A 24,581-nucleotide genomic window follows, 5' to 3' on the forward strand; every position below is an offset into this window, starting at 1 on the left:
GAACAATCATAGAAGCACATGGGGAAAAACAAATGGGGAGCAAATTTAGTTAGATCTGATGTGGAGGACTTCAAGTTTGGGCAAGCTGCTGAGCCAACAGACAAAAATCAGCTAGAGAGCTGTCTTGCAGATTCCTCTGGTACAGCTCAAAAATGAGGACTGTGTAGCCCCTTCCTGCTCTCCACTCAAAGCGTTCTCTGGGCTGAAGTTCCCAGGACACAGCAAGGATTTCTTAATAACACCAAGCCTGGGTTGCCCCCATGAGGAATCTTCTGCCTTCCCACCACACCCAGCGATTTACTTTCCTGGGGAAGTTGTCCCTACATGGCACAGTTTTGGGGGACTGAGTCCTGTCCCCCAGAATATTGATCCCTGACTATTAGAGCGAAGAGGATCGACACTGCAAAGAAGACAGTCTCTGAAAACAGGCTCCAAGGGCCTGATGCCTCACACCCATGGTGCATTGCTGGGGCCTCAGCACATCCTCCCTGCTGCCGCGAGCAGAAGCAACAGCCAGTGCGGCAAGCAAACAGTGCCGAGAGGGACCTTTTCAGGAGCTGCTTCTTGGCAGACAGTGGAAGGTGGGGGCCTGTCTTTGCCTGTGAGGAGCTCAGGCTGCTGTAAGGACCTTCTGACGGAGCTCTAGGCTCCTCTCAGTCCCCTGGCAGCAGCAGTTCAGCATGTGCTCCAAATGCCCTGTAAGAGAAATCCATCGTATTCATCTGCCTTCTTACCTGGAAAAATTTCTCCCTCATACTGGAGCCCGTGAACCCATGCAAAGTTCTCCGACAGCTGGAAGATGGGCCTCTGCAAGTTCAGGAGCTGAGAGCTCCTCATGGGCAAAGTGTATGGAATAAGGCAGAAGGTGCCCAGCCCAGGTATTGTGACACCCTGAAAAGAGACCAAAGGCAGAACGGGGTTCAATCTTTCTGAGATGTCACATAGCTTCTGCAAGCAAGTGATGGGCTGTTGCAGCCCAGCTTATAGGGAAGGGGTTGGATGGTAGCAGTGTGGAGAGCTTTGGAGATGGCCTCATCCTCTGGGCCTTTTTCACCTCCCTCCAGTTTTCTCTCTCAAGAAGAGATGCCATAATAAGAGCAGAGCAACACCCTCAGCTGGGGAGGACCCCTCAAGGGCTTTCCAGCAAGTAGGGGAAGCCTGGAGAAATGGCTCAGGCTGGATGCTGGGCTGCCCACACTGGTCGTGGGCAATGAGCAAGCTGCCGGCAGCATGGATAAGTTCCTTCTGCTGCAGCTGGGCTCTTTGTTTTGTCCCGAGTGTCAAAGCAGTAGTACCCCACGGGATGTTTCTTCTGCTTTAGGAGGTGTTTTGCGAGTTGAGCACTCCTGGGATAAGCAGGGTAGGAGGAGATGAGGCTATGGCAAAACCCACCTTGTTCAGCGCAATCTGTCGGCGGATGTAGCGGGATACCCCATCCCAAATTCTCACAGTGTCTGGAAAGCAAGAGAAAGGGAGTTCATGCTGTCTGTCAGCCCAAGGCACAAAGGTGGCCGGTGCCAGTGTCCTGGGATACACCTTCCCCCTCCCCAGGATGAACGCTGCCACAAGAGGGTGAGCCTGTCCTGCAGTAGCACTCATCACACACCTCTCCATGGCCTCACCATCATCCGAGAGGTGCATGAGTGTTGGAAACATGAGGCGTCCTCTATGCAGGATGGGAGCACTCCTGGCCTCCATCTGGCTCCAGACCTCCTCCACCCTCCGCCGAGCAGCTGTGCCACGCTGGTTCATTCCCTCCAGGTGCTTTCTGCTCCTCACTGCACGGTGTCTCCTCAAGAGCCAAGTGGCAGTCTGAGCAGCAGCCAGCACCTCTCTCCTGAAGGCCTTGGAGCCAAGTGTTGCTAGGTGACAATTGCCCTCATTGTCACAGCGCCCCCGCGTCACAATTAGGGGGAATTTGTCATGAGCTGCCGTTGGGCCCCTCCAGGGCATTTGGGTTCCAGTGACTGCTTGTCTCTCCCCTGGGGTCAGCCCACCCCCGGGAAGCCCCAAATTCTTGGGTTGATGGAATTCATGAGAGAGAGGATCAAGCCATGCCCTTGCCACAGAGGGGCCTCTTTTTACCCTCTGGGTTTGTGGGTGATGTCTGTCATGCCTTGTAGAGATGAGCCCAGCCAGAGAGACAGCAGCCCCTGCCGGGCTCTCTGAGGACAACGATACCCCTGGAACATGGGTACCTTCAGCCGCCAGCTCCCCTGGAGGAGGCAATGGCTGTTCTGGGAGACATCTCAAAGTGCCTCCCATGCCTGTGCCCTCTCCCTCTAAAAGTGTTGCGTGTGAGCCTGGAAATCAGCCCAGAGATACTTCTCTTCTGCTCTCTACTGCTGCTCCTTGTTATGGATTAATCATAATTTAAAATGAAATCACCACCTTCAAATTTGTTTCAGTGGTCAGTAAAATTTATTAGCAAGCGAAAGTGAGCAAAACAGCGCTGGGTGTGCCGGGGAGGCTTTACTCCACCAAGGCACACACCTTACATCCCGAAACGGAGTCCTTTTAAAGTGCAGCCTTCATGAATATTCATGAGGGTGGGGGTGCTCCCTGAGGGGTTTGCAGGTCGTCAACAACTTTTCGCGGGCTTTTCTTTCGCGAGGTTTTTGTTGCCAGGGAAGGTTCGCCGGCTTCCCACCGTGGGGGAGGAGGGGGATGGCTCAGCACAGGTGTGCAGGTATCCATAGTCCAGACATGTCTAGACAGAACACCATTTGGCCTGAAGACGGTGGCCATTTTAACTCGATTTTAACCAGTGATTTTAACCATAAAAAAAACTATATACATAATGCTTTATCTCTTTTTAAACCTTAGGTTACATGTAGAACCATAACACCGTCTGACCACAACAAAGTTCAGTTACAATACAATCTGATGTTAACACAATTTCTTTTTACATTTAATTTACTGAATAATATATTTAACCATAACTTGAGATTTGAATAACAAATATCATATAGGTTTTATTACACTCCTCATCATTTGTGAAATACAGACACTAATGCCACAGAGGTATAGAAGGTGCCTTTCCAGCTCCCTTATGCCCATCTCAGACAAAGTTCTCCCTCTGGGCTCTGTCTCTTGCTGACCTTCTGGCATCCCGCCGGAGCTGCCCTCCTATGATGGGAGCAGTCTGCAGACACACAATAGGAGGAGTTTCCTCCTCAGCCTGTGCTCAGCCCAAGGTTACCCACGTGTGCAGCAGAAGGCATGGCTGCTGAAAAATGGTGCATGGCACAGAGCAGTAGCCTCCAGCTGTGCTGCTCGGCTGTGGACTGCTGCCTGGCGTGCTCAGATGCAGGCCTTCCCCTTGGGACAGAGTGACCAATACTGACATTCCACGGGACAGGCACCCGGGGGTGGCCATCCCTCCTCTCCTGACACCTCTAAAAGACACTGCTGGGTGGTCCAAAATGCTGCTGTGGGTTCTTAAGGGGCATTCTTGTTGGGAGAGAGGTCAAGAGAGAGTGATCTAGTGTGGGAAGAATTCCTGCCATTGGTCCTTCTCTTGTGCCTGCCACAAAGATGGCTTTTCCTCCAAAAAAAAGAGCCTTGTCCTTCCCTGAAGCCCCAGACCTCTGTGGCCTTGGGCAAGAGAGCTAACTGGAGGAGCAGTGCCGGGCTACACGGTGGAGTCAATGAGTAGGAAGAAGAGCACCTGGTGAGCTTGGATGAAGAGGTGCTTGGTGCAGGACAGAGTGGGGAAGAGGTAGAAACCTCCATGCTCACTGTATTGGGTTTATGTGGCAAGGCTTTGGTAAGAGGGGGGCTGCAGGGGTGGTTTGTACAAGAAGATGCCAGAAGCTGTCCCCATGTCAGACAGAGACAGTTCCAGCCATCTCCAAGACAGACCTGCCACTGGACAACTGAGCCCATCAGCAACAGTGGTAGCTCCTCTGTGATGATATACTTAAGGGGTGAAAACTGCTGCACAACAGTAGCTGGAGTGAGAATATGTGAGAGGAACAACCCTGCAGCCCGTGGGGCAGCCCATGGGGAGGCAGCTGTGCCCGGCACCCATGGAGCTCCACAGGGGAGCAGAGACCCACCTGCAGCCCGGGGAGGAGCCCACAATGGAGCAGTGGATGTTCCCTGAAGAAAGCTGTGATCCTGTGGAGACCTCACACTGCAGCAGGCTCCTGGCAGGACGTGTGGTCTGCAGAGAGAAGCCACGCTACGGTTACTGATAGAGAATCCTCCTCTGAAGTTTCTTAACAGCAAAAGACAAAAAGCCACATACTGTTGGGTGAAAGATTTGTTCTTTTTGCCCTGGTAAAAATGGCTGAAAGAATACAGGGGAATGGTATGGCAACAAACTAACATGCATTCCCTTGTCAGCAAGTACTGTTGGAAGGTGCAGCAAACACACTGCTGAAGACCCCAGTATTAAGAAGAATTTGTGGGAGGCCATGTGGGAGGGTTGCTGTGCAGCTGGATGAAAGTCCAGATGTTTCTGACATGTCTCAGCTTATGGTATTTCTTAGATGCTGTTTCAATAATGAAGTACACAGCGAGCTACTTTTTTTTTTGTGAGCTACTGAAGGAAAGATGTTCCAGAGAATCTATATTCTAAACATGAAATTATTTCTTTAATAAAAATAATGTTTCATGGAAAAACTGTGCCCATGTAACCACTGATGGAGAGGCTGCTTGGACTGGAATTAAAAGCACCCTACAGATTGAGGTGTAAAGTTGAAGAGATAGCATGGCTCATGAAATTTATTCACTACATCGCTGCTAGGCAGGCTTTTGCAGCAAAGAAGTTGAGCCAGCTCTAGGTTGCCGTGCTTGAGCTGAGGGCTGAACCAGATGGCTTGCAGAGGTCCCTTTCAACCTCAGTGATTCTGTGACAGTGACTCTGTGACAGGTGTTTTTTTTTTCCAGAAGCCATAGAAAGGGGTTCTCATGCTCAGCGATGGGGAAAATCAAAGTGTAACTGCTCAGCAGTGGTGATCTGTGACCGAGGAATGATCTTGCATGGTGGGCAAGAAGGCCCAACTGCAGAAGGGGTTTAGGAAAGGCAGGTCCTTCTTGACTAATGTGATTTCCTTCTATGACAAGGTGACCGGCTTAGCTGATGAGGGAGAGGCTGTGGATGTTGTTTACCTGGACTTTAGTAAAGCCTTTGGCACCATTTCCCACAGCATTCTCCTGGAGAAACTGTGCTCATGCCTTGGACAGGTGTACTCTTTGTTGTGTAAAAATCTGTCTGGATGGCCAGTCCCAGAGACTTGTGGTGAACGGAGTTCAATCCAGCTGGCGGCTGGTCACAAGTGTTGTTCCCCAGGGCTCAGTACTGGGGCCAGTTCAGTTTAACATCTTTATCAGTGATCTGGATGAGGGGATCAAGTGCAGCCTCACTAAGTTTGCAGACAACACTAAGTTGGGCAGGTGTGTTGATCTGCTGAGGGTAGGGAGGCTCTGCAGAGGGATCTGGATAGACTGGAGTGATGGGCTGAGGCCAATTGTATGAGCTTCTATAAGGCCAAATGCCGGGGGCTGCCCTTGGGCCACAACAACCCCCAGCAGCGCTACAGGCTTGGGCAGGAGTGGTTGGAGAGCTGCCAGTCAGAGAGGGACCTGGGGGGGTGATTGACAGCTGGCTGAACAGGAGCCAGCAGTGTGCCCAGGTGGCCAAGACTTCCTGGCTTGTGTCAGCAATAGCGTGGCCAGCAGGGACAGGGAAGGGATCTGACCCCTGTACTCGGCACTGGTGAGGCCGCACCTCGATTCCTGGGTTCAGTTTTGGGCCCCTCACTACAAAAAGGCCATTGAATGACTCGAGCGTGTCCAGAGAAGGGCAACGGAGCTGGGGCAGGGTCTGGAGCACAGGTCGTACGAGGAGCATCTGAGGGAACTTGGGGTGTTCAGTCTGGAGAAGAGGAGGCTGAGGGGAGACCTTATCACCCTCTACAACTTACTTGAAAGGAGGGTGCAGAGAGCTGGGGATGAGTCTCTTTAACCTAGTAGAAAGTGACAGGACAAGAGGGAATGGCTTCAAGTTGCACCAGGGAAAGTTCAGACTAGATATTAGGAAGCATTTCTTTCCAGCAGGGGTTGTTGGGCGTTGGAATGGGCTGCCCAGGGAGGTGGTGGAGTCCCCATCCCTGGAGGTGTTCAAGAGTAGGGTCGATTTGGAGCTTAAGGATATGCTGTAGGTTGGAACTGTGCTAGGTGAACGGTTGGACTAGATGATGTCCAGGGTCCTTTCCCACCTAGATGATTCTGTGTGGTTCTGTATGAACTGGATGGATTTCTCTTACAGGGCATTTGGAGCACATGCTGAACTGCTGCTGCCAGGGGACTGAGAGGAGCCTAGAGCTCCGTCAGAAGGTCCTTACAGCAGCCTGAGCTCCTCACAGGCAAAGACAGGCCCCCACCTTCCACTGTCTGCCAAGAAGCAGCTCCTGAAAAGGTCCCTCTCGGCACTGTTTGCTTGCCGCACTGGCTGTTGCTTCTGCTCGCGGCAGCAGGGAGGATGTGCTGAGGCCCCAGCAATGCACCATGGGTGTGAGGCATCAGGCCCTTGGAGCCTGTTTTCAGAGACTGTCTTCTTTGCAGTGTCGATCCTCTTCGCTCTAATAGTCAGGGATCAATATTCTGGGGGACAGGACTCAGTCCCCCAAAACTGTGCCATGTAGGGACAACTTCCCCAGGAAAGTAAATCGCTGGGTGTGGTGGGAAGGCAGAAGATTCCTCATGGGGGCAACCCAGGCTTGGTGTTATTAAGAAATCCTTGCTGTGTCCTGGGAACTTCAGCCCAGAGAACGCTTTGAGTGGAGAGCAGGAAGGGGCTACACAGTCCTCATTTTTGAGCTGTACCAGAGGAATCTGCAAGACAGCTCTCTAGCTGATTTTTGTCTGTTGGCTCAGCAGCTTGCCCAAACTTGAAGTCCTCCACATCAGATCTAACTAAATTTGCTCCCCATTTGTTTTTCCCCATGTGCTTCTATGATTGTTCTCTTGAATTATGCCTCAGTATCCCTGGACACCCATGTTCCTTGGGATATGGTGCAGTACTGCGTGTTCCCATTTCCCTCAGAAAATTGTACTGCACTGTGTTCAAGAGACCGTGCTTTTTCTGTCCTACACCCTGGCAAACAAGCAGAACGTGGACTTCATCTTCAAGGACATTGGCTGCCTGCGCTTCCAGAACAAAAAAGTCAAAATGCAGTTTTCTGCAGTTTCTTCACGCTCTGGATAGCACCGGCCACCTGCTGAAATCTCTCCTCAGCGTGAGTGTCTCTCCGCCAGCACTGCCGTGGGTTCTTGGGAAATGTCCCGAGAGGCCACTGGCAGTGATGTCTCCCCGTGCGTCTGACTCGCCTCCTGCTTGAGACAGCTGCCTCTTGCCCTTGCACAAAGCCAGGCAGTGTTATCACCCAGGTGCAGGAGCTCACTGTGCAGCTCCTGCTCCTAAGAAAGAGGGTTAACGCTGAGGACAGGGGGCTCTGCCAGAAGGCAGCTTGCTGCCTTAGCAGCCTACAGGCCAGCTGCCTTGGTTAACAACAGGATCCCTTCCTGGCAATGGTCTCACCTGGGTGTCTCTCTCCTGCAGAGGCCAGGGACGAGAGATTCAGCAGCATCAGGCAGAAAGAACACCCCTTCCCAGACGGCTTCTGGCAGTGACCTCGTGTTTCCCAGGTGAGTCCGTTTGCCCGCAGCCCTTGGCCGCTGAGCGCGTCAGCAACTTCTCTTGTGCCATCTGGTAGTGCCAGGACTTGCCCACAGCTTGGAAAGGAGCCGGAGAGAGACATTTCCAAGGCCTGGATCCTGTTGTCTTCTTGTTTCCAGGATTGGGCTCCATGTAGCACCTGTAAAAGCTGCTGGGGAAGGATCTCTCCAGACTCCTAAGGGGCAGGTGGTGGAAAAGAAGCAAGGATGGATGTAAGACCTAACAGAACAACTAGTGTGAGAGCTGGCTCCTGGGAGTGCCTGTGTGAGCAGGTTTTGCTTTAACTATTAATCTGTCCTTTGTCTCAGCCCAGAGGTATTCTTACTTTTACCCTTCTGATTCTCTTCCCCATGCCACTTCCAGGGAGCGAGAAAGCCGTTTAAGATACTTAGCTGCCTACAATCTTTAACCAACAACAGATGGTATCAGTGATAGGGCTGAGTTCATGATATGGGGAGAGGCCACATGCTCTTGGGATCACTCTGTGTGTGTCTGAGCTTGTTCAACACTCTGGCCTGTTCCTGGAGCCTGATGAGAAACGGCTCAGACACTTACAGGGAGATGGGCTGAGGTTTGGAAGGCTCTTTCAGACTTCCCCCGAAACAGCTGTTGCCTCCACCATGGGAACTGAGGGCTGAAGGTACCCAGGTCCCAGGAGTATTGCTGCTTCCAAAGAGCCAGGCAGGGGCTGCTGTCTCTCTGTTTGGCCTCATCGCTAAAAGGCATGACAGGTATCAGACAAATCCAAAAGATTTTGGAGGCTCCTCTGTGGCAAGGGCATGGCTCCCTTGCACTCCCTATTTGCCTGGCCAAGACTAGCTGGACCAGAACCAGTATTCTGAGGAATAAACCATGCTTCTGGAAGTTTCATTTCTGGAACAGTGAAGATTTAAGACTTTCAACCCACCCATCAAAACATGTCTTGTTCTTTGGTTTCATTGGTGGTGGCATGAGGCCTCTCTGGCAGTGTTTGAAGAGGTGACTGTCATGAGATCAGGTGAGCACTACCTGATGCTTCTAAACTGTTCAGGAAAATTTCCTCTCTTCATGGCTCCACTTAAAATGGAACTCTTCCTACACCCCACACCCCCACTTTTTTTTTTTCCCTCCCATTCTTCCTTAATATTTTGGAAGTCAGGCCCAGAAGCTGAACACACAGAAAGGTCAAAGCTTTAATTGAGCAGTAGGGAGGTGGATGGGAAGGAGAAGAGGGAAGAAACTAAGAGAAGCTGTGTAGGCACCTTTCTGAAACAAAAAACATAAGTGCCACCCTGCTACCTTCCTTCTCAAAAGCAGTTAGGTTTTTTTTCAGAAGTCATGGAAAAGGCAAGGAAACCTCAGTTTCAAGGTCTCTTGCTCAGGAAATGCAAATATTTCTCAGTGTCTCTCTCTGAACTTGAAATGTGACAGCTTCCTCTTTCCTTCCTTAGCTTAGGTGAGAAGATCTACCTCTGTGAGGAGCATGGAGGGTGCTGGCATTACAAGTACCTGGACACTGGAGAGACTGTGGCTCATCAGCAAAGGGTGAGATGCTTTTCCTGGTGCTAGAAGCCACTTTACTAGATAAAAGACTGCAGTAACCAGCCTTGGCCTTGGTGTGTGTGAACGCTGAGAAGCAAGCCCCTCTATTCTTTCCCAGTTATGGTCAGGAACACCATCATCCCACTGGAATAGTATTTGGTGGGGTATGATGATTTTGCAGGGCTAGAGGAAGCCTTCCTGGGACTCTGTGACATGGAGAGACCCCCCCCAGAGGGCTTTTGGCTGGTGGCCCTTTTTCCTTATCTGCACCCTGCAGAAGATGCAGTGATGCAGTGGTGTGGCTGTGTGTGGGTTTGGGGGTGCCCTGGTCTCCAGCTCGGCTACCCCCTGTATGCACCTTGGCTCCTGTGCCCTTGGTGAGCAGCCTGGACTGCAGAGGGGAAGGAGTCTGTTGTCCCTGAGGGACTGAGGGAGGTTTTGGGGTTTGTTTCCAAGGGGGATGGGGCACAGAACAGTGCCAGGCTGTGTGGCCTATGAACCAGCCTGGGTTGAATGAGACTCCTCTAACACTAGGGACTTTCAGAGCCCAAGCGTGCACCTCTCCCAGGGCAACACACACACTTCTCATCACATCCAGAGAGCCATGGGCTGTTGTGTGTGAGGGATGATCACATATACAGCTGTCCATAGGGCTTTGAGCTTCCCACAGTCTAGGAATGGGACTCTTCGTTTCTGAGATGGCCCACGTGGCTTCTCCCAAGCTAAGAGCCAGACAGTGTGCTAAGCAGGCAGCAGTATGCAGTGCTAATTGACTGGGACAGGCTGCATAGTCTGTCTCCCTCTTTAAGAGTACCGACTGCCCAGCCTGGACTCTGTTTTATTCCCTTCTGATATGCTCCAACAGAGAAAAAAAGCAGCAGCAAGTAAAAAACTCCTTGGATTAATTTACTTTTATCATTTTGCAAGCCTGGAGGTGCATTTATATCAGCAACGATACGAGCCATGGGAACTGATGGTAAAAATGAGGGAACAATTTTCACAAAAACTTAAACATCTTGTGTTTGCATGGCTGCGGGGGGCCACCTGTAATCATCAATAACAAATGAATCATAATCAGGACTGTAAATGAGCTGTTTCACAAAGGCTTCCTTGTCTGCTGGCTCAGGGTGCCAAGAAGCAAGACCATTCTTGTAGGCCCAGTCAACAATCTGAAAAAAGATAAGCAAAATGAGCTGATGAAACAACATTGGCACATTATGAAGTTGAAGCCAACTGCAGGTTGGCTCTGGCTGTATTTTCCCTCCTTCCTCCCCGCAGAATTGTGCCTTTTTTTTTTTTTTTTTTTTTTTTTTTGGAGTCAGCTGCACTTCATCCTTTGGGTGAGGGAATGCAATCTGTCTGCAATTACTGGCTGCTTAGAAATGCACACCCCTGGCTTGCCAGAATGCTTGGAGTGTGCAATTAAAGATGGAGAGCAGCTCTTCAGCCACCTCCACTCACACCCTTAAGCTCCTCAGCTACACTGTACATCTGCCAGTAACTCCTAGCAGGCAAGTGTGATTCTCAGTGGGCGTCCCCTGAACAGGAATTACAAATTTGATGTACAGAGGGCACCAATCCCACAGTTAGGACAAGAAGCTCAGATCTGGAATAGGTACTTAGGTACTTAGGCCCCTATCAAATACAGGAGGAGAGGTTCCAAAATAGCAATTTGGAACTTAAAATCTTTCAGCAGCTTGTGTCATATTTGAATTTGAACTTCAACCTGATTTTCTGAAGTGCTGAGCACTCACAGCTCCAAGCAATAAAGCAGAGCTTTGTGAGCTGTGAGGCACCCAGAATCAGAAGGTATATTTCACATTTAGGCTTTAATGATGGGACAAATCAAAGCTGGAAGGATTCCTGAGAATCACTGCTTTCAGCTGCAGAACAAGTTGAATTAAAAAACAAAGCAAAAAATGATGCCAGGACAATTCCTGCCCTCCCTACCATGGAAGGTGGAAATGAAGTGGAAATACTCACTTTCACAGCAATTTTGAGAGACACCTCTCTGATGCTGTCCAAGGGGGGATAGAGTCTTCCTTCTGCAAGATTCTGCTCTGTCACCTCGGCAGCAATAGACTAGAAAGAGAAAGGTATTTTACAGTGATGGTCTCAAGCACATATCACATTCACTAGCATTGCAGGAAATGTGGCTGAACGTCAGCAGCTGCAGAGCTGGGACTAATTCTCAATGGGAACTGCTGAACTATTTGAAATACATGTGTGTATACATTTCATTACAGACTTAAAACTGGAGCCAGAAAGGCAGAAGTGCTGTACTTGGGCAGCAGTTGTGGAGAATGAGAACCCTATCATGGCTCCTGCACCTCTGTAGGTGCAATGGAAGCGTGAGCTTTCCGTGACGCTGCAAAAGGCTGCAGCTTTTTTGCCAAAGCTGTGCCATTTTCACTCAACACATTGCCCTGGGCCTTGAAAACACCTGAAGTAGGTGTCTGTGCCACTTATCATCTTTTAAAAAACACTAGTTAAATGCTGGTTGGAAACCTCTGCGGTGATGAGGAAGATATCGTCAGAGATATGCCGGACTCCGCAGGCAATGACTCCCAGTGCTACTCCTGGGAAGACGTAGGCGTTGTTTCCTTGGCCAGGGAAGAAGGTCTGTCCATTGGGCAGGGTTACCTTTGAGAATGGACTCCCACTTGCAAATATTCCCCGGCCCTGATCAAAGAGAGAGACAGAGGCATCCAAATTCAGAAGTCTTACATTTCTGCTGCTCACAATGGTCTGTGCTCAGGGCACTCTGGTGACCAAGTGGACAAATCTCCAGCCAGTCAGCAAGAGGCATCTCCACCAGAGCCATCTCCAGGTGACACTTCTGGAGGGCCTGGTCCCTGGAGCCATGAACATGGACATGGACAGGGCCACTGAGAAGTCTCTCCTCCTCTATTAACTATCTATGGAGTGTGAAGACAGACTCATGTAGCATGAAGGTCTGGGGCTGTGTGATTGCTCTAGTCAGCAGCAGTTGGTGGGGAGGGCAAAGGGGAGAGTGAGGAAAGGCCTCCTCTCTCACACCAAGACAATCCACATGACAATACTTCTTCAGTGACATTGGGTCCGAGTCGGGTGATGAAGCCATTACATAAACAGCTAGGTTGGCAAAACACAAGGGGTAGTAACCTGGGAGGATGGACATCTCGGACAGCTATGGGTGAAGGAGTCAAGCACTTTCTTTAGATGCTCACAAAGTAATTCATGCTGGTAGGGACCCAAACTCCTGCTCACAGCTCCTGGTCATGGCCAGCTATGAAATCAGACTGGGTTGCTCAGGGCTTTATCCAGCCTGGTCTTGTAAACTTGCAGAGACAGAGACCGCATGAGCAATCTGGGCTCCTGTTCCACCTCCTGACTCTCCTCATAGTGTTTCTTTATGATCAGCTTGAACCTCTCTTATTTCAACTTATGCCCATAGTCTGTTGTTCACCCACCATGCACCACTGTGGTTTCCTTGGTACAGTCATGGCCACAGTGTACCCAGAGCACCCAGCTGCCCTATGCTGAGCTCCAGTACCTCAGTGAGGCGGTAGCACTGCTCGGCTGTGCACTCTGCTTTACTTGTGGGGTTGCTCAGGGCAAACACGATGGGCCTTTCATTGAAGGCTGCCATGTCCTTCAAAATCTTCTCAGTGAAAGCTCCTGCAATGGCTGCGACACCTAAAACAACAACAGCAGAGTGAGATGGTGCTTTCCGACTGTCTGACTTCAGTGCATTGGGCTGATCCCTCTTGAATGCCTCCACTGGTAAATAAACTGTGGGAGGGAACAGGCTCCATCTCTGGAGATTCATGTCAGAATGTTTCTTTCTTGTATTGTGGTGAGATTAAAAGCTTGTCTCAAAACAAAGCCCCCTGCTCCTCTGAGCAGAGCAGGGATCAGTGTTTAGGCCAGTCTGACTGCAGCACTATGCCTCCCACAGGCTCAGCATTTTGCTTTCCATAGACCTGCCCAAGCTACCTATTGTCATCCTCGTTCTGCCCAGCCTGTCAGGGCCATGTTTGCTGCCGACAGCCCCAGATCCTGCCTCCCCCAGAACCTCCTACAGCTCCAGAAGAGAGGAAGCCTGTGCCCCACAAAGGGGAAAAGATGTGGAGAACCGAACTGACAAAATAGGGGTATAAAAAGCTTATTTTGTTTTGACTGGGAGAACAAAAGGAGGCTCTGGAAGAAAGGCAGAAACTCTCCTTAAGAGCTGAATTGATGTGAAAAGGTCATGCTAAGGGAACTGCACCTATAATTGCTGTAGGCTTCACTTTCTGCACAACCTCTTCCAGTGTGTTCACACTGGGGTGGTCCTGGGCAAACATTTCTTTCTCATGGTTCAGGTGGCTCCTGCCCTGTGGGGAAAAAGGAGGAATCAAACTTTGGTCTGTTGGCAAAAGGTGGAGACACAACGAAGTAACTCATCAGTTCATTTAATCTCTTGGCCCTCTACCTAAACCAGATTCCACAGAGCAGGACTGCAGCATCAGCCAGTCAGGCATTGAGCTGTTGGTGTAATGTCACATGGGGCTGGTCTCTGCTCCTCTCACCCTCCAAAGTACATCGACTGTGTGGAGGAAGGATCTGGCTGCCAGGGCAGAGAAGCTATACCCGCAGCACAAGTCTCCTCAAATCTGAAGAGGGACAAGGGCCCCGAGGACCCAGGGGGTGCAGAGTAGAGCTGGGCCAGGCTGGATCAAGCAGGGCACAGCGTTGCTGTTGTGATACTCCATATGACACACAAGCCTTCCAGCACTGCTTGAGACCACGGCCAGCAGTGTATCCTCTTCAGAGGTCCAGCCCAAAGCACTGTCTTTAGGGCAGCCAATGCTACTGGTACACTGTTGTTACCCTGAGACTTAGTCCTCTGAAAGCAGGGACAGCTATACTGACACCAAGAAAACTGCAGGCCTTACTCCGGGGCTGAGCAGGGGTCTAAGATATGTGCCTGCTCTGGTCTCTCTCTAGCTTGCAGGAAGGTGGCATGAGGGTGGAGCTCAGCTCTGGAGACAAATTTACCTTCACAATCAGTCCCTTGGAGTCTACCATCCAAATTTTTTTGATGGCATCCTCTCGTGAAATTCCTTCCTTTTCCATGGCCATGAGGATGAGATGAGCTATGCCCATTGCAGCCTGGAATACAGTATTTGAACATTTCATTGGTGTACCATCATCTTTTGGGGCAGGAAGATTTTAAATGAGTTGGATCATCCCTCAGCACTGCACAAAGCAGGGAGGCTTTCTGCTCCATGGCTGTACAGTGCCATGGCATGGGGATGATTTTAGCATTGTAGGTGCTGCCATAAATAAAAAAAAACCCCAATCATCCAGCAAGGCAGGATGTGAGGCTGGAGCAGTGGAGGTAATATATTGACAGGTAGAGGCTGTGTCCATCATTTAAAACACTGCTGCAGGGGAGGAAAAGGGGCAGACACTGAGCAAACGTTGGTGACGATGCCAGTACAGAGGAACTCAAAGCAGAGTGGGATTGCTGCATCTGAGGTACTTCCAGAAGGAAAGTAATCTTTGCCCTTTCCTGCCCGAGGAGGCAGCCCTGGACATGCTGTGTGTGTTGGTGGTCCTACAGCTGTGCCTGGACCTCCTGCCCAGACAGGGACTAACAAGGCAGGAGGGTCTCTGTGCTACAGAGATGGTGCCCAGTACAGACATGTCTGCCAGGAGGGGTGGAGAAAGAACAATCTTTGTTTCACAAAAGTATAGACAAACAGTGAGTAACATACTTTCCCAAAGTCCCACAGGTGGGCAAGAACTGAGCCAGGACCTGGATCAATGCCTTTAGTCCACAGTCCAGGCATCAGAGACTTTTTCTTCCCTCTCTTGTTGAGCAAGGGCACCATACAGACTACCTGACTTCTGCCATGGGGGCAATACGACTGACTCCAAAAAGTGAGGTTATGTTCTTACAGTTCTTTGAATCTGAGTCCTTCCTTTTGACTCTGTTGCTAAAGAGGCTCTGGTTTACCCTAAATACCAACCCTGAGGATTCAAACCAGACTTATTAATATTCCTGCAGCACCCTGCCTCATAAGGGACTTCCCTCAAGGTACTTAAAGCCCCACTGAGATATGGGCAGCCTTGTAGCATCCAGGAAATTTGCCCAGGACTCATGGGCCAAAAGGTCACTGAAAGATTGTTGGCAACTTCTACGCAGCATCAAGATCCACCTGTGAGGCCCACTCCTGCCCAATGACAAGGAACCTGCTTCTGTGCTTTGTTCTTATGAAGCCAAGCCTTGCAGGAAGTTGCATGGTTTACTTTTATCTCTCTAAATTTGAATTTAGGATCATATTTAGGAACAAACTCAAGAACATTCATACCTCTCCAGCTCCTTGGAAAACAAACTTATGGTCAGAGAGCTTGTTCTTTGTGATCCTTAAGGCTGCAAAGATGCCAGCGACTGCAACAGACGCAGTGCCTGAAAAGAGAGAAAACCACTCTGAGATGGACATCCTGGCAAATGGAATGTCTACCCTACTGATAAGCTGTTAGAAACCTTGTGGTAGGAACCATTCTCTTAGATCTTATCACTAAAGGATCAGAGTGCCTTCTCTATTCTGAAATATTAACTCTCAGAAGACCCCTGCAAGGCAGGAGAACGCCAGTTTCCCCCTATGTAGAGTCAAAGGGACGCTGAATCCTAGAATGCTGGAAAAAGTTAATCCTCAAGGCTTAAGATGCATGTGACTTGTCTAAGGTCACATAAGATATCTGTAGCAGAATGGTGGTCTGAACTTGCACACCCTTGCCACAAAATCCCCTGTGATCACAGAATTACCACCCTCTTCTCATTTACCTTCACTGCCCAGCACCTTCTCTTTTTTTAACTTCCCTGACTGAGAACATGAGCTGGTCCCAGATTAGTGAGAAAGAATCCAGTGCATGGAGAGCAGAGTCCTGCTGTTACAGCCACTGTGATATGTACAGCTTCCCATCCATCAAGGGAGGCAGATGTCTAGACTGAATAAACCTTCACCCCACATCAATCACACATAGGATTCATCTAATGTCCTGTCCCAAGTGAAGGAACATGGTGGGAAGAAATCAAGTAAGGCACAAACTAATGAGGATTCAGGCACTGGTGGTATCTCATGTCACCTGGGCAAGCTGGACACAAGTGTTACAGTGAGCTAGGGATGAAGGAGGCAGTTTTATCACAAAGTATCTCAAATTGGAAGGGACCCATAAGAATCATTGTGTCCATTAGATTTATTCCTCAGCATTTTAAAGGATAGCAGTTTGGATGTGCCCCAGCTCTGATGCTGTCCCCAGCTCTAATGCTGGTCTCTCCATTCTCATCTTCAGAAGCTTTGTGAGAAATCACAGAGGCCACAAGTACCAAGTCTTGTGTGAGTGGTCACAGGTGGGATGGACAACAAACTCTTTTAGGTTTATAAACCCGATTTCACCCAATTTCTAGCATTTCCTATTTTCCTGCCCATTTAATCAGTCAGTGCTTCAGGGTTTGAATCAACCAGTGCTTCAGTGGGATCCCCTGAAAGGTCCTTAGGGCCTGGGGTGCTGACGGGTATCGGCCACCAGCCCAGCAGCTCATGAGCAAAGGTGGCTTTGAGCAGTGGAACCAGCAGATGGTGCTGCCTCATCTGTCAAGTACCGAGAAAACAAATCCAGCTTTACCTGCTCCTTTTCTTTAGCGCAAAAGCCATAGTTAAACGAGATCTACTGGTATATTATAGCACTGGGCAATGATTTACTCTCTCATTATTTCCATGCAAGCAGAAAACTTAGTGGGAGCACAGTTACTCTGGCAGAGAAGTAACTTTTATTGACAAGGTTTATTTTGCTTAAAGAACCTATATATGTACTCTGACAAAGAAAAAATTTGCTGCCCAGAGCAGAGGTGTTCAGCAGTACCATTAGCTCACCAACATTTTGCATTTATAACTCAGATGAGTTTAGTTCTCCAAATATTAATAATTAGTGCCACTTAAGAGTGATTCTCGTTTAGCAGGGGTGACAGTGGACACATTCCTGCAGCAAACATTAGCATTGTGGTGTCCATACACAGGCACACTGGTACAGAATGGAACCATCATCATTTCTTACTCATGAGGGTATCAGAAGAGCAAGGCTTAAACACAAAACGGTCTAGACTAATGGTTGGCGGCTTTGTAAACTTCTGTCTTGCAATGAATCACTCAAGACACTTGCTTCAGCACCAAGGATGAATTCCCTTCATTAGCTCAGAAAACAGTTTGTATCATTTTATTTCCAGACCCAGACCATCAGAGTTCAGTGAGTTTAAAAGGGAGTTAATGGGGACAGAACAAGGCACTGAGTGGTCTGCTGCTTCAGTATGAACATGTCAGACAACTGAAGGATGTACACGAAGGATTTCCTCTTACTTCTCCCACACTAAATCTCTGATTTTTAAAGCGTATTTAGAGTAATGTATTTACCTGGCAAAATGCCATGCCATCAGACTAGAAAATTCCAAGGAATTTAAAGGAACAACAGATAATTGCCTAGGTTTTAGATTTTGCTTTTCATGGGTGTCACATAGCTAGCCCATGCTCATTCTCTGTGTTTTGGTAAGTCCATGATCAGCAGGACTGCTTGGCTTGACAAGATAACTGGAATACACGTAGACACTTCTATTGCAGATATCTAAACTGTGGAGGAAAGGATTCCACCCTGGCAGTTTGAACTGTAAAGAAGTGGGGAGAGACCAGGGTCTCACAGCTGTCAGCGACACCAAGCTTGTGATATGCAGTAGAATACGAACCCCTATGCATACACTCATGCTCACACGCTATCTCCCAGGCTTACTATGCACAGAAGTCCCCAAATCCCCATGTAGGTGGGAGTAGGGAGCTGATCAGAGGGAAAGATCCAGAAGTAGAACAGTTATAGTGTGACAGTGTAAGTGTCAGGTCACAGCATTAGCAACAATAGATGTCTGGAAAGTATTTAAAAGAAAGAAATATCTTGTTTCTCTTGGTCCTGACCCAGGCAAAATTGCTTTATTACCCTGTGACTGTCAAGAAGTCTGATGGCACAAATACTGGTCATCTGCAAACCCATTTAAATGAAAAATGCTTGTGGGACATTCAGCAGAGGGATTCATGGTCTTTTTAAAGATGTTACTAGCAGGAATTTGAGAAGTGGGGCATACAGAAGGAAAGGGTGCACAGATTCAGGCTGCAGAGCAGCGTGCATTATGCAGAGCAGAGCCCTGTGGGACTGGGTGTGCCGTTACTCATCCCCCTGCACTTGCACTGCAGCTCTGACTAACAGCAGGACTCTGTTCAGCTCTGCCATTCCTAATCCTCCTCCTCTCTTTCCAATGTGTTTCTAATCCCTCCACATCTCCCAAACTGCACCTCACTCCCATTACTCAAGTAACAAAGTTACCGTACCTTGGCCTCAGCTTAATATTTTTCTTTGATAATTACAATTTCTGAGCATGGAACAATAGAGCATTTCTATGGAGGGAGTTCACAGCTGGTTCTTGTAAGGAATTGGCTAATCATTGTGTTTCAGTTCTGAAAAGACCACAAAATGAGATGGGGGGGCGTAACTCCTCACCATGAGTTGTGACAAGAAAAAAACAACTACCCTTCAACACGTTGGTCTATCTGTTTTCCAAAGAGGCTGAATGCTTCTATTGCAGATAACTACTTCCTTAAGTAATCAGCAAGAGCCAGTTTGGCTGGTCTGTATCTGAGGTGAGATATGGAGGGGCACAGAGAGAAGAAAGGAAAATGCTCGCAAATCATCCCATCTGTCCAAGACTCAACTGAATGCTCCACATAATATCACAAAATAGCAAGCAGGCCTCAGGGGACTCTCTGGGGAGTTCAGAGTAGCAGGACCAGAGAAAAAAAAAAGAGGCATTTAAAACTAAGATACACTCAGGAAAATGGCCATGTCATAAGAATTAATCTCGAGCACATTCAGAATATTGTAAAACATTAAGGAAAACCCCTCTGAGGTTGATGTTCCACTTGCACTAGTGTAAGAACAAGCCCCAGTAGATGTCAGTGGAGATACACTCGAGCAAAACCCAGGGGAAAGAGCTGCTCCACAGCTGAAAGACACTGCACAGAGACACCCATGCCCAGGGACATTATCCTTCCTTCAGGGTGGGGAGAGCAGAGGGGTGAGCAGGGGACATGGGGGGAAGCAGAGACCCTGCAGATGCTTGGGAGAAGGAATCCCCCCTTGCTGAGGGCTGGCAGTTCCCTGCCACCTGGCCTGGGTGCTGGCTGAGTGGGGCAGAGCATCACCACCATGCCAAATCCTTCTGCTAGCAGCAGCGATGGGAGCACACAGCCACACCGCTGCCCGTTTCTTCACACAGCACCCATGTGGGTGATTCCCCCTTCTCCACAGTGCACTGGTGGAAGAGATGGACAAATCCAGCCTGATCTTTTATTTTTTACCCTTGCCCTACTGCTTACACTTTGCCTCATCAAAACCATGCCAAGATGAGGGCCCAGGGAACGGCAAACACCCGTTTAACAGCTCCAGCAAAGGGCAGCCAAGAAAATATATCTAAGTTTATGGATGCAGAGGAAGCATAGGGCTTTTCCAAATCCTGGTTCACATTAAGAAGTCCCTGCAGCAGTTCTGCCTGTTACTGGAAAGCAGAGTGGAGCTTGTCCAGATCCACTCCAAATACATAATCAAAAGTCAAACACAACAAAGCTGAAGCAAAGAGCTGCCGAAGTGTTTGCAGCTCAAGGTCTTTACCTCCATGGATGCGGGCTAGTGTTAGCCTTCCCCCCAAAGGGCCTCTATACGACATTAAGAAAATAAACCTAGAAGTGGTGTGGAGCAAGTCGACAAGAACAGCAGTAAAACGCAAAGCATTGATGCTCAGGGAAGTAACTTGCTTTCTCCACGAACAGATTTAGGGACACTGGTGACCCAGAAGAGGCGGTGGTATGGTGAAGAGATGTCTGATAATGGAGATGCAGAACTCAAAGTAAATTCCTGATGTAGGTCATCTCTAGGTGCCTGATTTTTATCCTTCGACTGCGAAGTGCTTGGACTGTACAGTGCAGTGCCTTAAAAATATGTTGCCGTGCTGTCATGCCACACTGCCCTCCCTGCTGCCTGCACAGAGTGCCAGCCAGCGCACAGCACACGGGCTGTGCCAAGGGTCAGACCCAACCCCCTCCTCCCCACAGGCAGAGGCTGCCAGGCAGCTGCCAGCGCTTCGCAAAAAAGCATCCCCATCCCCATCGCAGCAGTGGAGGCCCTGTAGATGCTGTTTTATACCAACAAGCAAAACCAGCTCAGAGCACAGCCCTGTTCCCCTGTTCATTTTGTCTCCTTAGCCTGGACTTAAAGATCACAGACAGCTTAACAAAGAGGTGATCATATGCTGTTCTTTGCTGCAGTGTAGAAGCATCAAGGGAAAATGCAGGAGCGCTTCTGCTGCAGGGCACAGCAGGTCTGAGAGGGCCTGCTAATGGTGAACCCCTACATGACTGAGAACATCTTCACATCTATCTTCAGGCCGGGTAAATCCCCACAGGGAAAGCGTGCTGCTCAGAAGCTGCCTGGCAGGACATAGCCTGCTTTGTTCTGCAGCAGGGTATCATCCAGCGCTCCCTTCCTATTGTGCTTCCCCCCCTCCTTAGTTTCCTGTGATAATTACTGATGCGTTTTCCACACCAGCTGAAACAACAAAATAAGATATTGTACCATTTTAATCTGCTGAAATTAGTCAATACTGAGCCAAAAACTGCTTTGCCTGCTTCACACAGCACATGGAAATGAGCCTGCAAAATAGGCCACGTTTGCACATGATTGATTTCTAACTTGCCCAAATGTTTGAAGCTGCTCAGATTTGTGGCGCTGGAGTCAGCCTGTTCCCAGCCTCAGCAGAGGTGTGGGAGCAGTGTTCCTCCGGGCTGAGACACTGCTTCCTGAAGTGTGATGGAAAGGTTATGGAAAGGTTATCTGCTTGGTTAATGAGAAAAGTTGGTTGGTGGGGTCAGGAGGTATCATCAACAGTCACACATACAACAGCAAAGGGGAATCATTGCTCTAATGACTGGGAAAACTCAGAGAGGTTCTGTGAAAGTGATGACCCAGTGCATTGCCTGTAGACTACTTCAGTTGTGGCAGGACTATGGGAATACAGAAGGCTAAGGGGTTTTAATGTGGCTAGTGACTTGGGGTTTCCCATCTTGAAGTGCCTTGAAGAAGTCTCACTGGCACAGTGTAGGTAGGTATTCAGGGTTTTAGAAATCCTGTCTGTTTACGGTGTCTCAAACTGCATATGGATATATCCGAAACACTCAGATTGATGGTTCTTTGAGAATGTATCAATGTTATATTCTATTGGGTCTAGTTTTAAAAGACTGCTGAAGATGCCCAGAGCTAGGAGACAGTAGATTTATGCTTCTGTGTGCTATTCTCTCTGTCCTGTTCATATGTGTGCAAGGCTTTTGAATGACATGGTCAGATACAGTTAACTAACATGTTAGAGATTTCTTCATTTTTCTGCAACTCTGACTAAACTTGCAGAACAACTTCTGCTCTTCAGTACTAAGTGACCTATGTCTGAAGAATTCATGTTTGATATGTGAATATGGAGGGTAACACACTGATCAACCAGGAGAATTAACTTTTCATAGAAAAAATAAGGTTGAAAGAGATGTCTAGGGGTCATCTAGTCCTCTATCTGCTTAAAGCAGGGCTAGCTTCAAAAGTAGATTAGACTGCTTAGGGCCTTCTTGAAGGATAAAAGTCCCAAAGCTTTTCTGCATAACTTGTCCCAGTGTTCAACCACTCTCATAGTGAATAATGTTTTCTGTTACATCTGATTAGATAACTGAAGCATGATACTGAAGGATCTCTGTTGCAGGATAGATTCCAGCTCAGCAAGACGAGACAACCAATTCCAATCACTGGTCGATAAGTTTGATCCCACTTTGCTTAGCCCAGGCACAAAGTCTTGTTGCTTCTTTGGTTACTCAGTGGACAACTTTGAAGGCTGTGTTGGAATTAGATAGGGTCTTTACCACACGGACAGTGAGGTACGTGCCACACAGAGCCTTAGTCCCATGCTGAGAGCCTTATGTGTGCAAATTTACAGGGTTTCTATTGGCTCCTGCCTATTTAGCAGGGAATATTCAGTAGACAAAGTCCATGAGACCTGATGAGATGCATCTAAGGATGATCAGATTCGTAGCCAATAGCATTACCAAGTCATTCTTCAAAAGGATTTGGTAACTGGGGAGATTCCCAATTCCTGAAAAAAGACATATGTCACACCCATCTTCAGAAGGGTCAGAAGAAGGATCCAGGGAATTTTAGCTTAGTCAGCCTAACCTCAGTACCTGGGGATTACAAAGCAAGTCTTCTAGAAGGTACATCCAGGAACATGAAGGTGACTGAGAACAGTATGGATCTCCCAAGGCAAATCATGCCCAACCAACTCAGTTGCCTTCTATGATGAGACAACTGGCTATGTGGACAAGGAGAGGGCAGAAGGTGTTGCTTTCCTTGAGCTGCATAAGGCCTTTAAAATAATCTCCCAAAGCATCCTTGTAGACAAACTGGAGAGATACAGACTGAACAAGTGGAGTATCAAGTGGGTGAAAAAGTGGCTGGGCTGCTAGGTTCACAGGCTTCTGGTCAGTGGTACAAAGAGGCTGATACTATTTAAGTTTTATTAACGACCTGGATGATAAAATAGAGTTCACCCCCAGCAAGTTCAGGGATGATTACAAATTGGGGGCAGTGATTGATACACTGGTGGGTATAACTGTCATTCACAGGGATCTCAGCCGGCTGGAGAAACAGGCTCAGGAAAACCTCATGAAGGTCACCAAAGGCAAATGCAAAGTCCTGCAGCTTTACAGAAGAAGACTTGGGGGTAATGGTGGACAAGTTGAAGATGAGGCAGCAATGCATCCTTGTGGCACAGAAAGCCAACAGCCTGCTAGACCGTGTCAACAGAAGTCTACTCAGCAGGTCAAGGCAAGTGATCATTTCTTTGTATTTCAGCACTTTTGAGGTCACCTCTAGACTAGCAACTCCAGTTCAGGGCTCTCAGCACGAGCAATATATTGACAAACTGGAGCAAGTTCAGAGGAGGGCCATAAATATGACCAGGGTGTACAAACAGGAGTGAGGGACCTGGGTTTGAATAGGCTGGAGAAGACTTCAAAGGGCATCTAATTTCTATCCACAAGTATTTATTGACTGTTTGTAAAGAAGCCAGATTCTTCTCAGAGGTGCACAGCAAAAGGATGACAGACAAAGAACACAAGTTGCATTTAGTGGAATTCCAATTAGATATAAGGGGAAAAAAATACACAAGGAAGATGAGAAAACTTTGGAACAGGTAGCACAAAGAGATTGTGAATATCCATCCTTGCAGATACTGAAAATTATTTGGCTGGACAACGCTCTGAGGAACCTGATCTAATGTCAAAGTTGGATCTAAGTTTGAAATAATCTTTTATTTGAGTGAGGGCTGGGTGATGCCCAGAGGTCCCTTCCAAACTAACCTCTTCAGTGATTTAATATATTTTCTTGTATGAAGCAGGAAGCCAGAGATGCCTGTCTCAGGGATTCACAAGACTTGGCACCTTTGTAAAACTACTTTCTGTTTATCACCGTGCACAATTAAGTGGAGCAAAGTTACAGCAGGAAGAGAAAGAGCAGGGTCTAAAGCTTCCTCCGATTTCATATGTGCTACTCCGCCTGCCCTAGTACTTTACTGAGAAAAAGGAAGAAGTGACAATCAATTTTCTCCTGTAGAGCTGAAATTGAAGCTGTTGCCCCTTGCATGAACCCAGACAGAGCTGGGAAAGGACTGATGTCATCACTGCCATAGAGGAAGGAGAAGCACTCCCTTAATGGGGAGCTCCCACGCGTGGGCACTGCGAGCCAGCTCCTGCTAGCTCCCAGGCTGATGTCTTTCAGAGTGAGAGCAATCACCTCGTCCGGTTTGTGGTACCTGGCAGGCATCCCACTCAGCATCAGCAGGCTGGCTCAAACTGGAAGGGGTCTGAGTCACTTTACTTCTGTGGGGTTAGGATGGATTTGGCAATACAGTAAATTGTGTGACAAAAAAAAAGGTAGGTGTTAGTGTTTTAAACTGCTTGCTGTTTGTGTAGGCCCTGGGGCAGCAAAAGGGAGGCCTAAGGGAGATTAAGTGAAGCAATTTATACTTTCTTCCCACATCCCGTGTGTGTGTGTGTGTGTGTTGGCACATTGCATTCAGAGTCCCACTAACCAATGGGCAATGAGTTTAAATGAGCATAGCTCAGGCCTGATCTAACTTGCACTGTTTGTGCCTAAAATGTGTTTTTAAATCAATATACTTAAAATAATGCCAACTCAGAAGCTGGAATAATTCAGG

At 48.4% G+C, this 24,581-nt stretch overlaps 2 protein-coding genes across 3 annotated transcripts in view; both read right to left on the reverse strand.

The window, feature by feature from the left end:
- Positions 1 to 540: 540 nt before the first annotated feature.
- On the reverse strand, positions 541 to 2,328 carry LOC113483197. 2 transcript variants are annotated; one of them, XM_026854518.1, is made up of 3 exons: positions 1,623 to 2,328; positions 1,393 to 1,454; positions 541 to 891 (listed from the first exon to the last, which is right to left on the reverse strand). In XM_026854518.1, exons 1-3 carry the CDS (start codon positions 2,263 to 2,265, stop codon positions 676 to 678), a joined length of 921 nt encoding a protein of 306 aa, XP_026710319.1. In that variant the 5' UTR covers positions 2,266 to 2,328; the 3' UTR covers positions 541 to 675. The 2 variants fall into 2 exon arrangements, with proteins under 2 accessions (XP_026710319.1, XP_026710317.1); XM_026854516.1 differs by having other exon boundaries at positions 1,393 to 2,328.
- Positions 2,329 to 10,104: 7,776 nt separating this feature from the next.
- ME3 (malic enzyme 3) overlaps positions 10,105 to 24,581 on the reverse strand; it is a 76,565-nt gene continuing 62,088 nt past the window's right edge. The window contains exons 8-14 of the mRNA XM_026857331.1: positions 15,550 to 15,647; positions 14,231 to 14,344; positions 13,461 to 13,566; positions 12,744 to 12,886; positions 11,717 to 11,890; positions 11,192 to 11,290; positions 10,105 to 10,377 (exon numbers count right to left, since the gene is read on the reverse strand). Coding sequence (XP_026713132.1) covers positions 10,216 to 10,377; positions 11,192 to 11,290; positions 11,717 to 11,890; positions 12,744 to 12,886; positions 13,461 to 13,566; positions 14,231 to 14,344; positions 15,550 to 15,647 — 896 coding nt within the window. The 3' untranslated portion in view covers positions 10,105 to 10,215. The remainder of the gene's footprint in view (positions 10,378 to 11,191; positions 11,291 to 11,716; positions 11,891 to 12,743; positions 12,887 to 13,460; positions 13,567 to 14,230; positions 14,345 to 15,549; positions 15,648 to 24,581) is intronic.

The sequence above is a fragment of the Athene cunicularia genome (genome assembly GCF_003259725.1).
Source record: "Athene cunicularia isolate RWA chromosome 1 unlocalized genomic scaffold, athCun1 chr1_part1, whole genome shotgun sequence".
In the NCBI taxonomy this organism is placed as follows: domain Eukaryota; kingdom Metazoa; phylum Chordata; class Aves; order Strigiformes; family Strigidae; genus Athene; species Athene cunicularia.

Excerpts from the sequence above, each read along its gene's own strand:
- LOC113483197 (XM_026854516.1), bottom strand. The coding sequence starts at position 2,265 with ATGGGAGGCACTTTGAGATGTCTCCCAGAACAGCCATTGCCTCCTCCA. Across the intron at positions 892-1,392 it reads GACAGATTGCGCTGAACAAG|GGTGTCACAATACCTGGGCT; the intron begins GTGGGTTTTGCC and ends GTCTCTTTTCAG.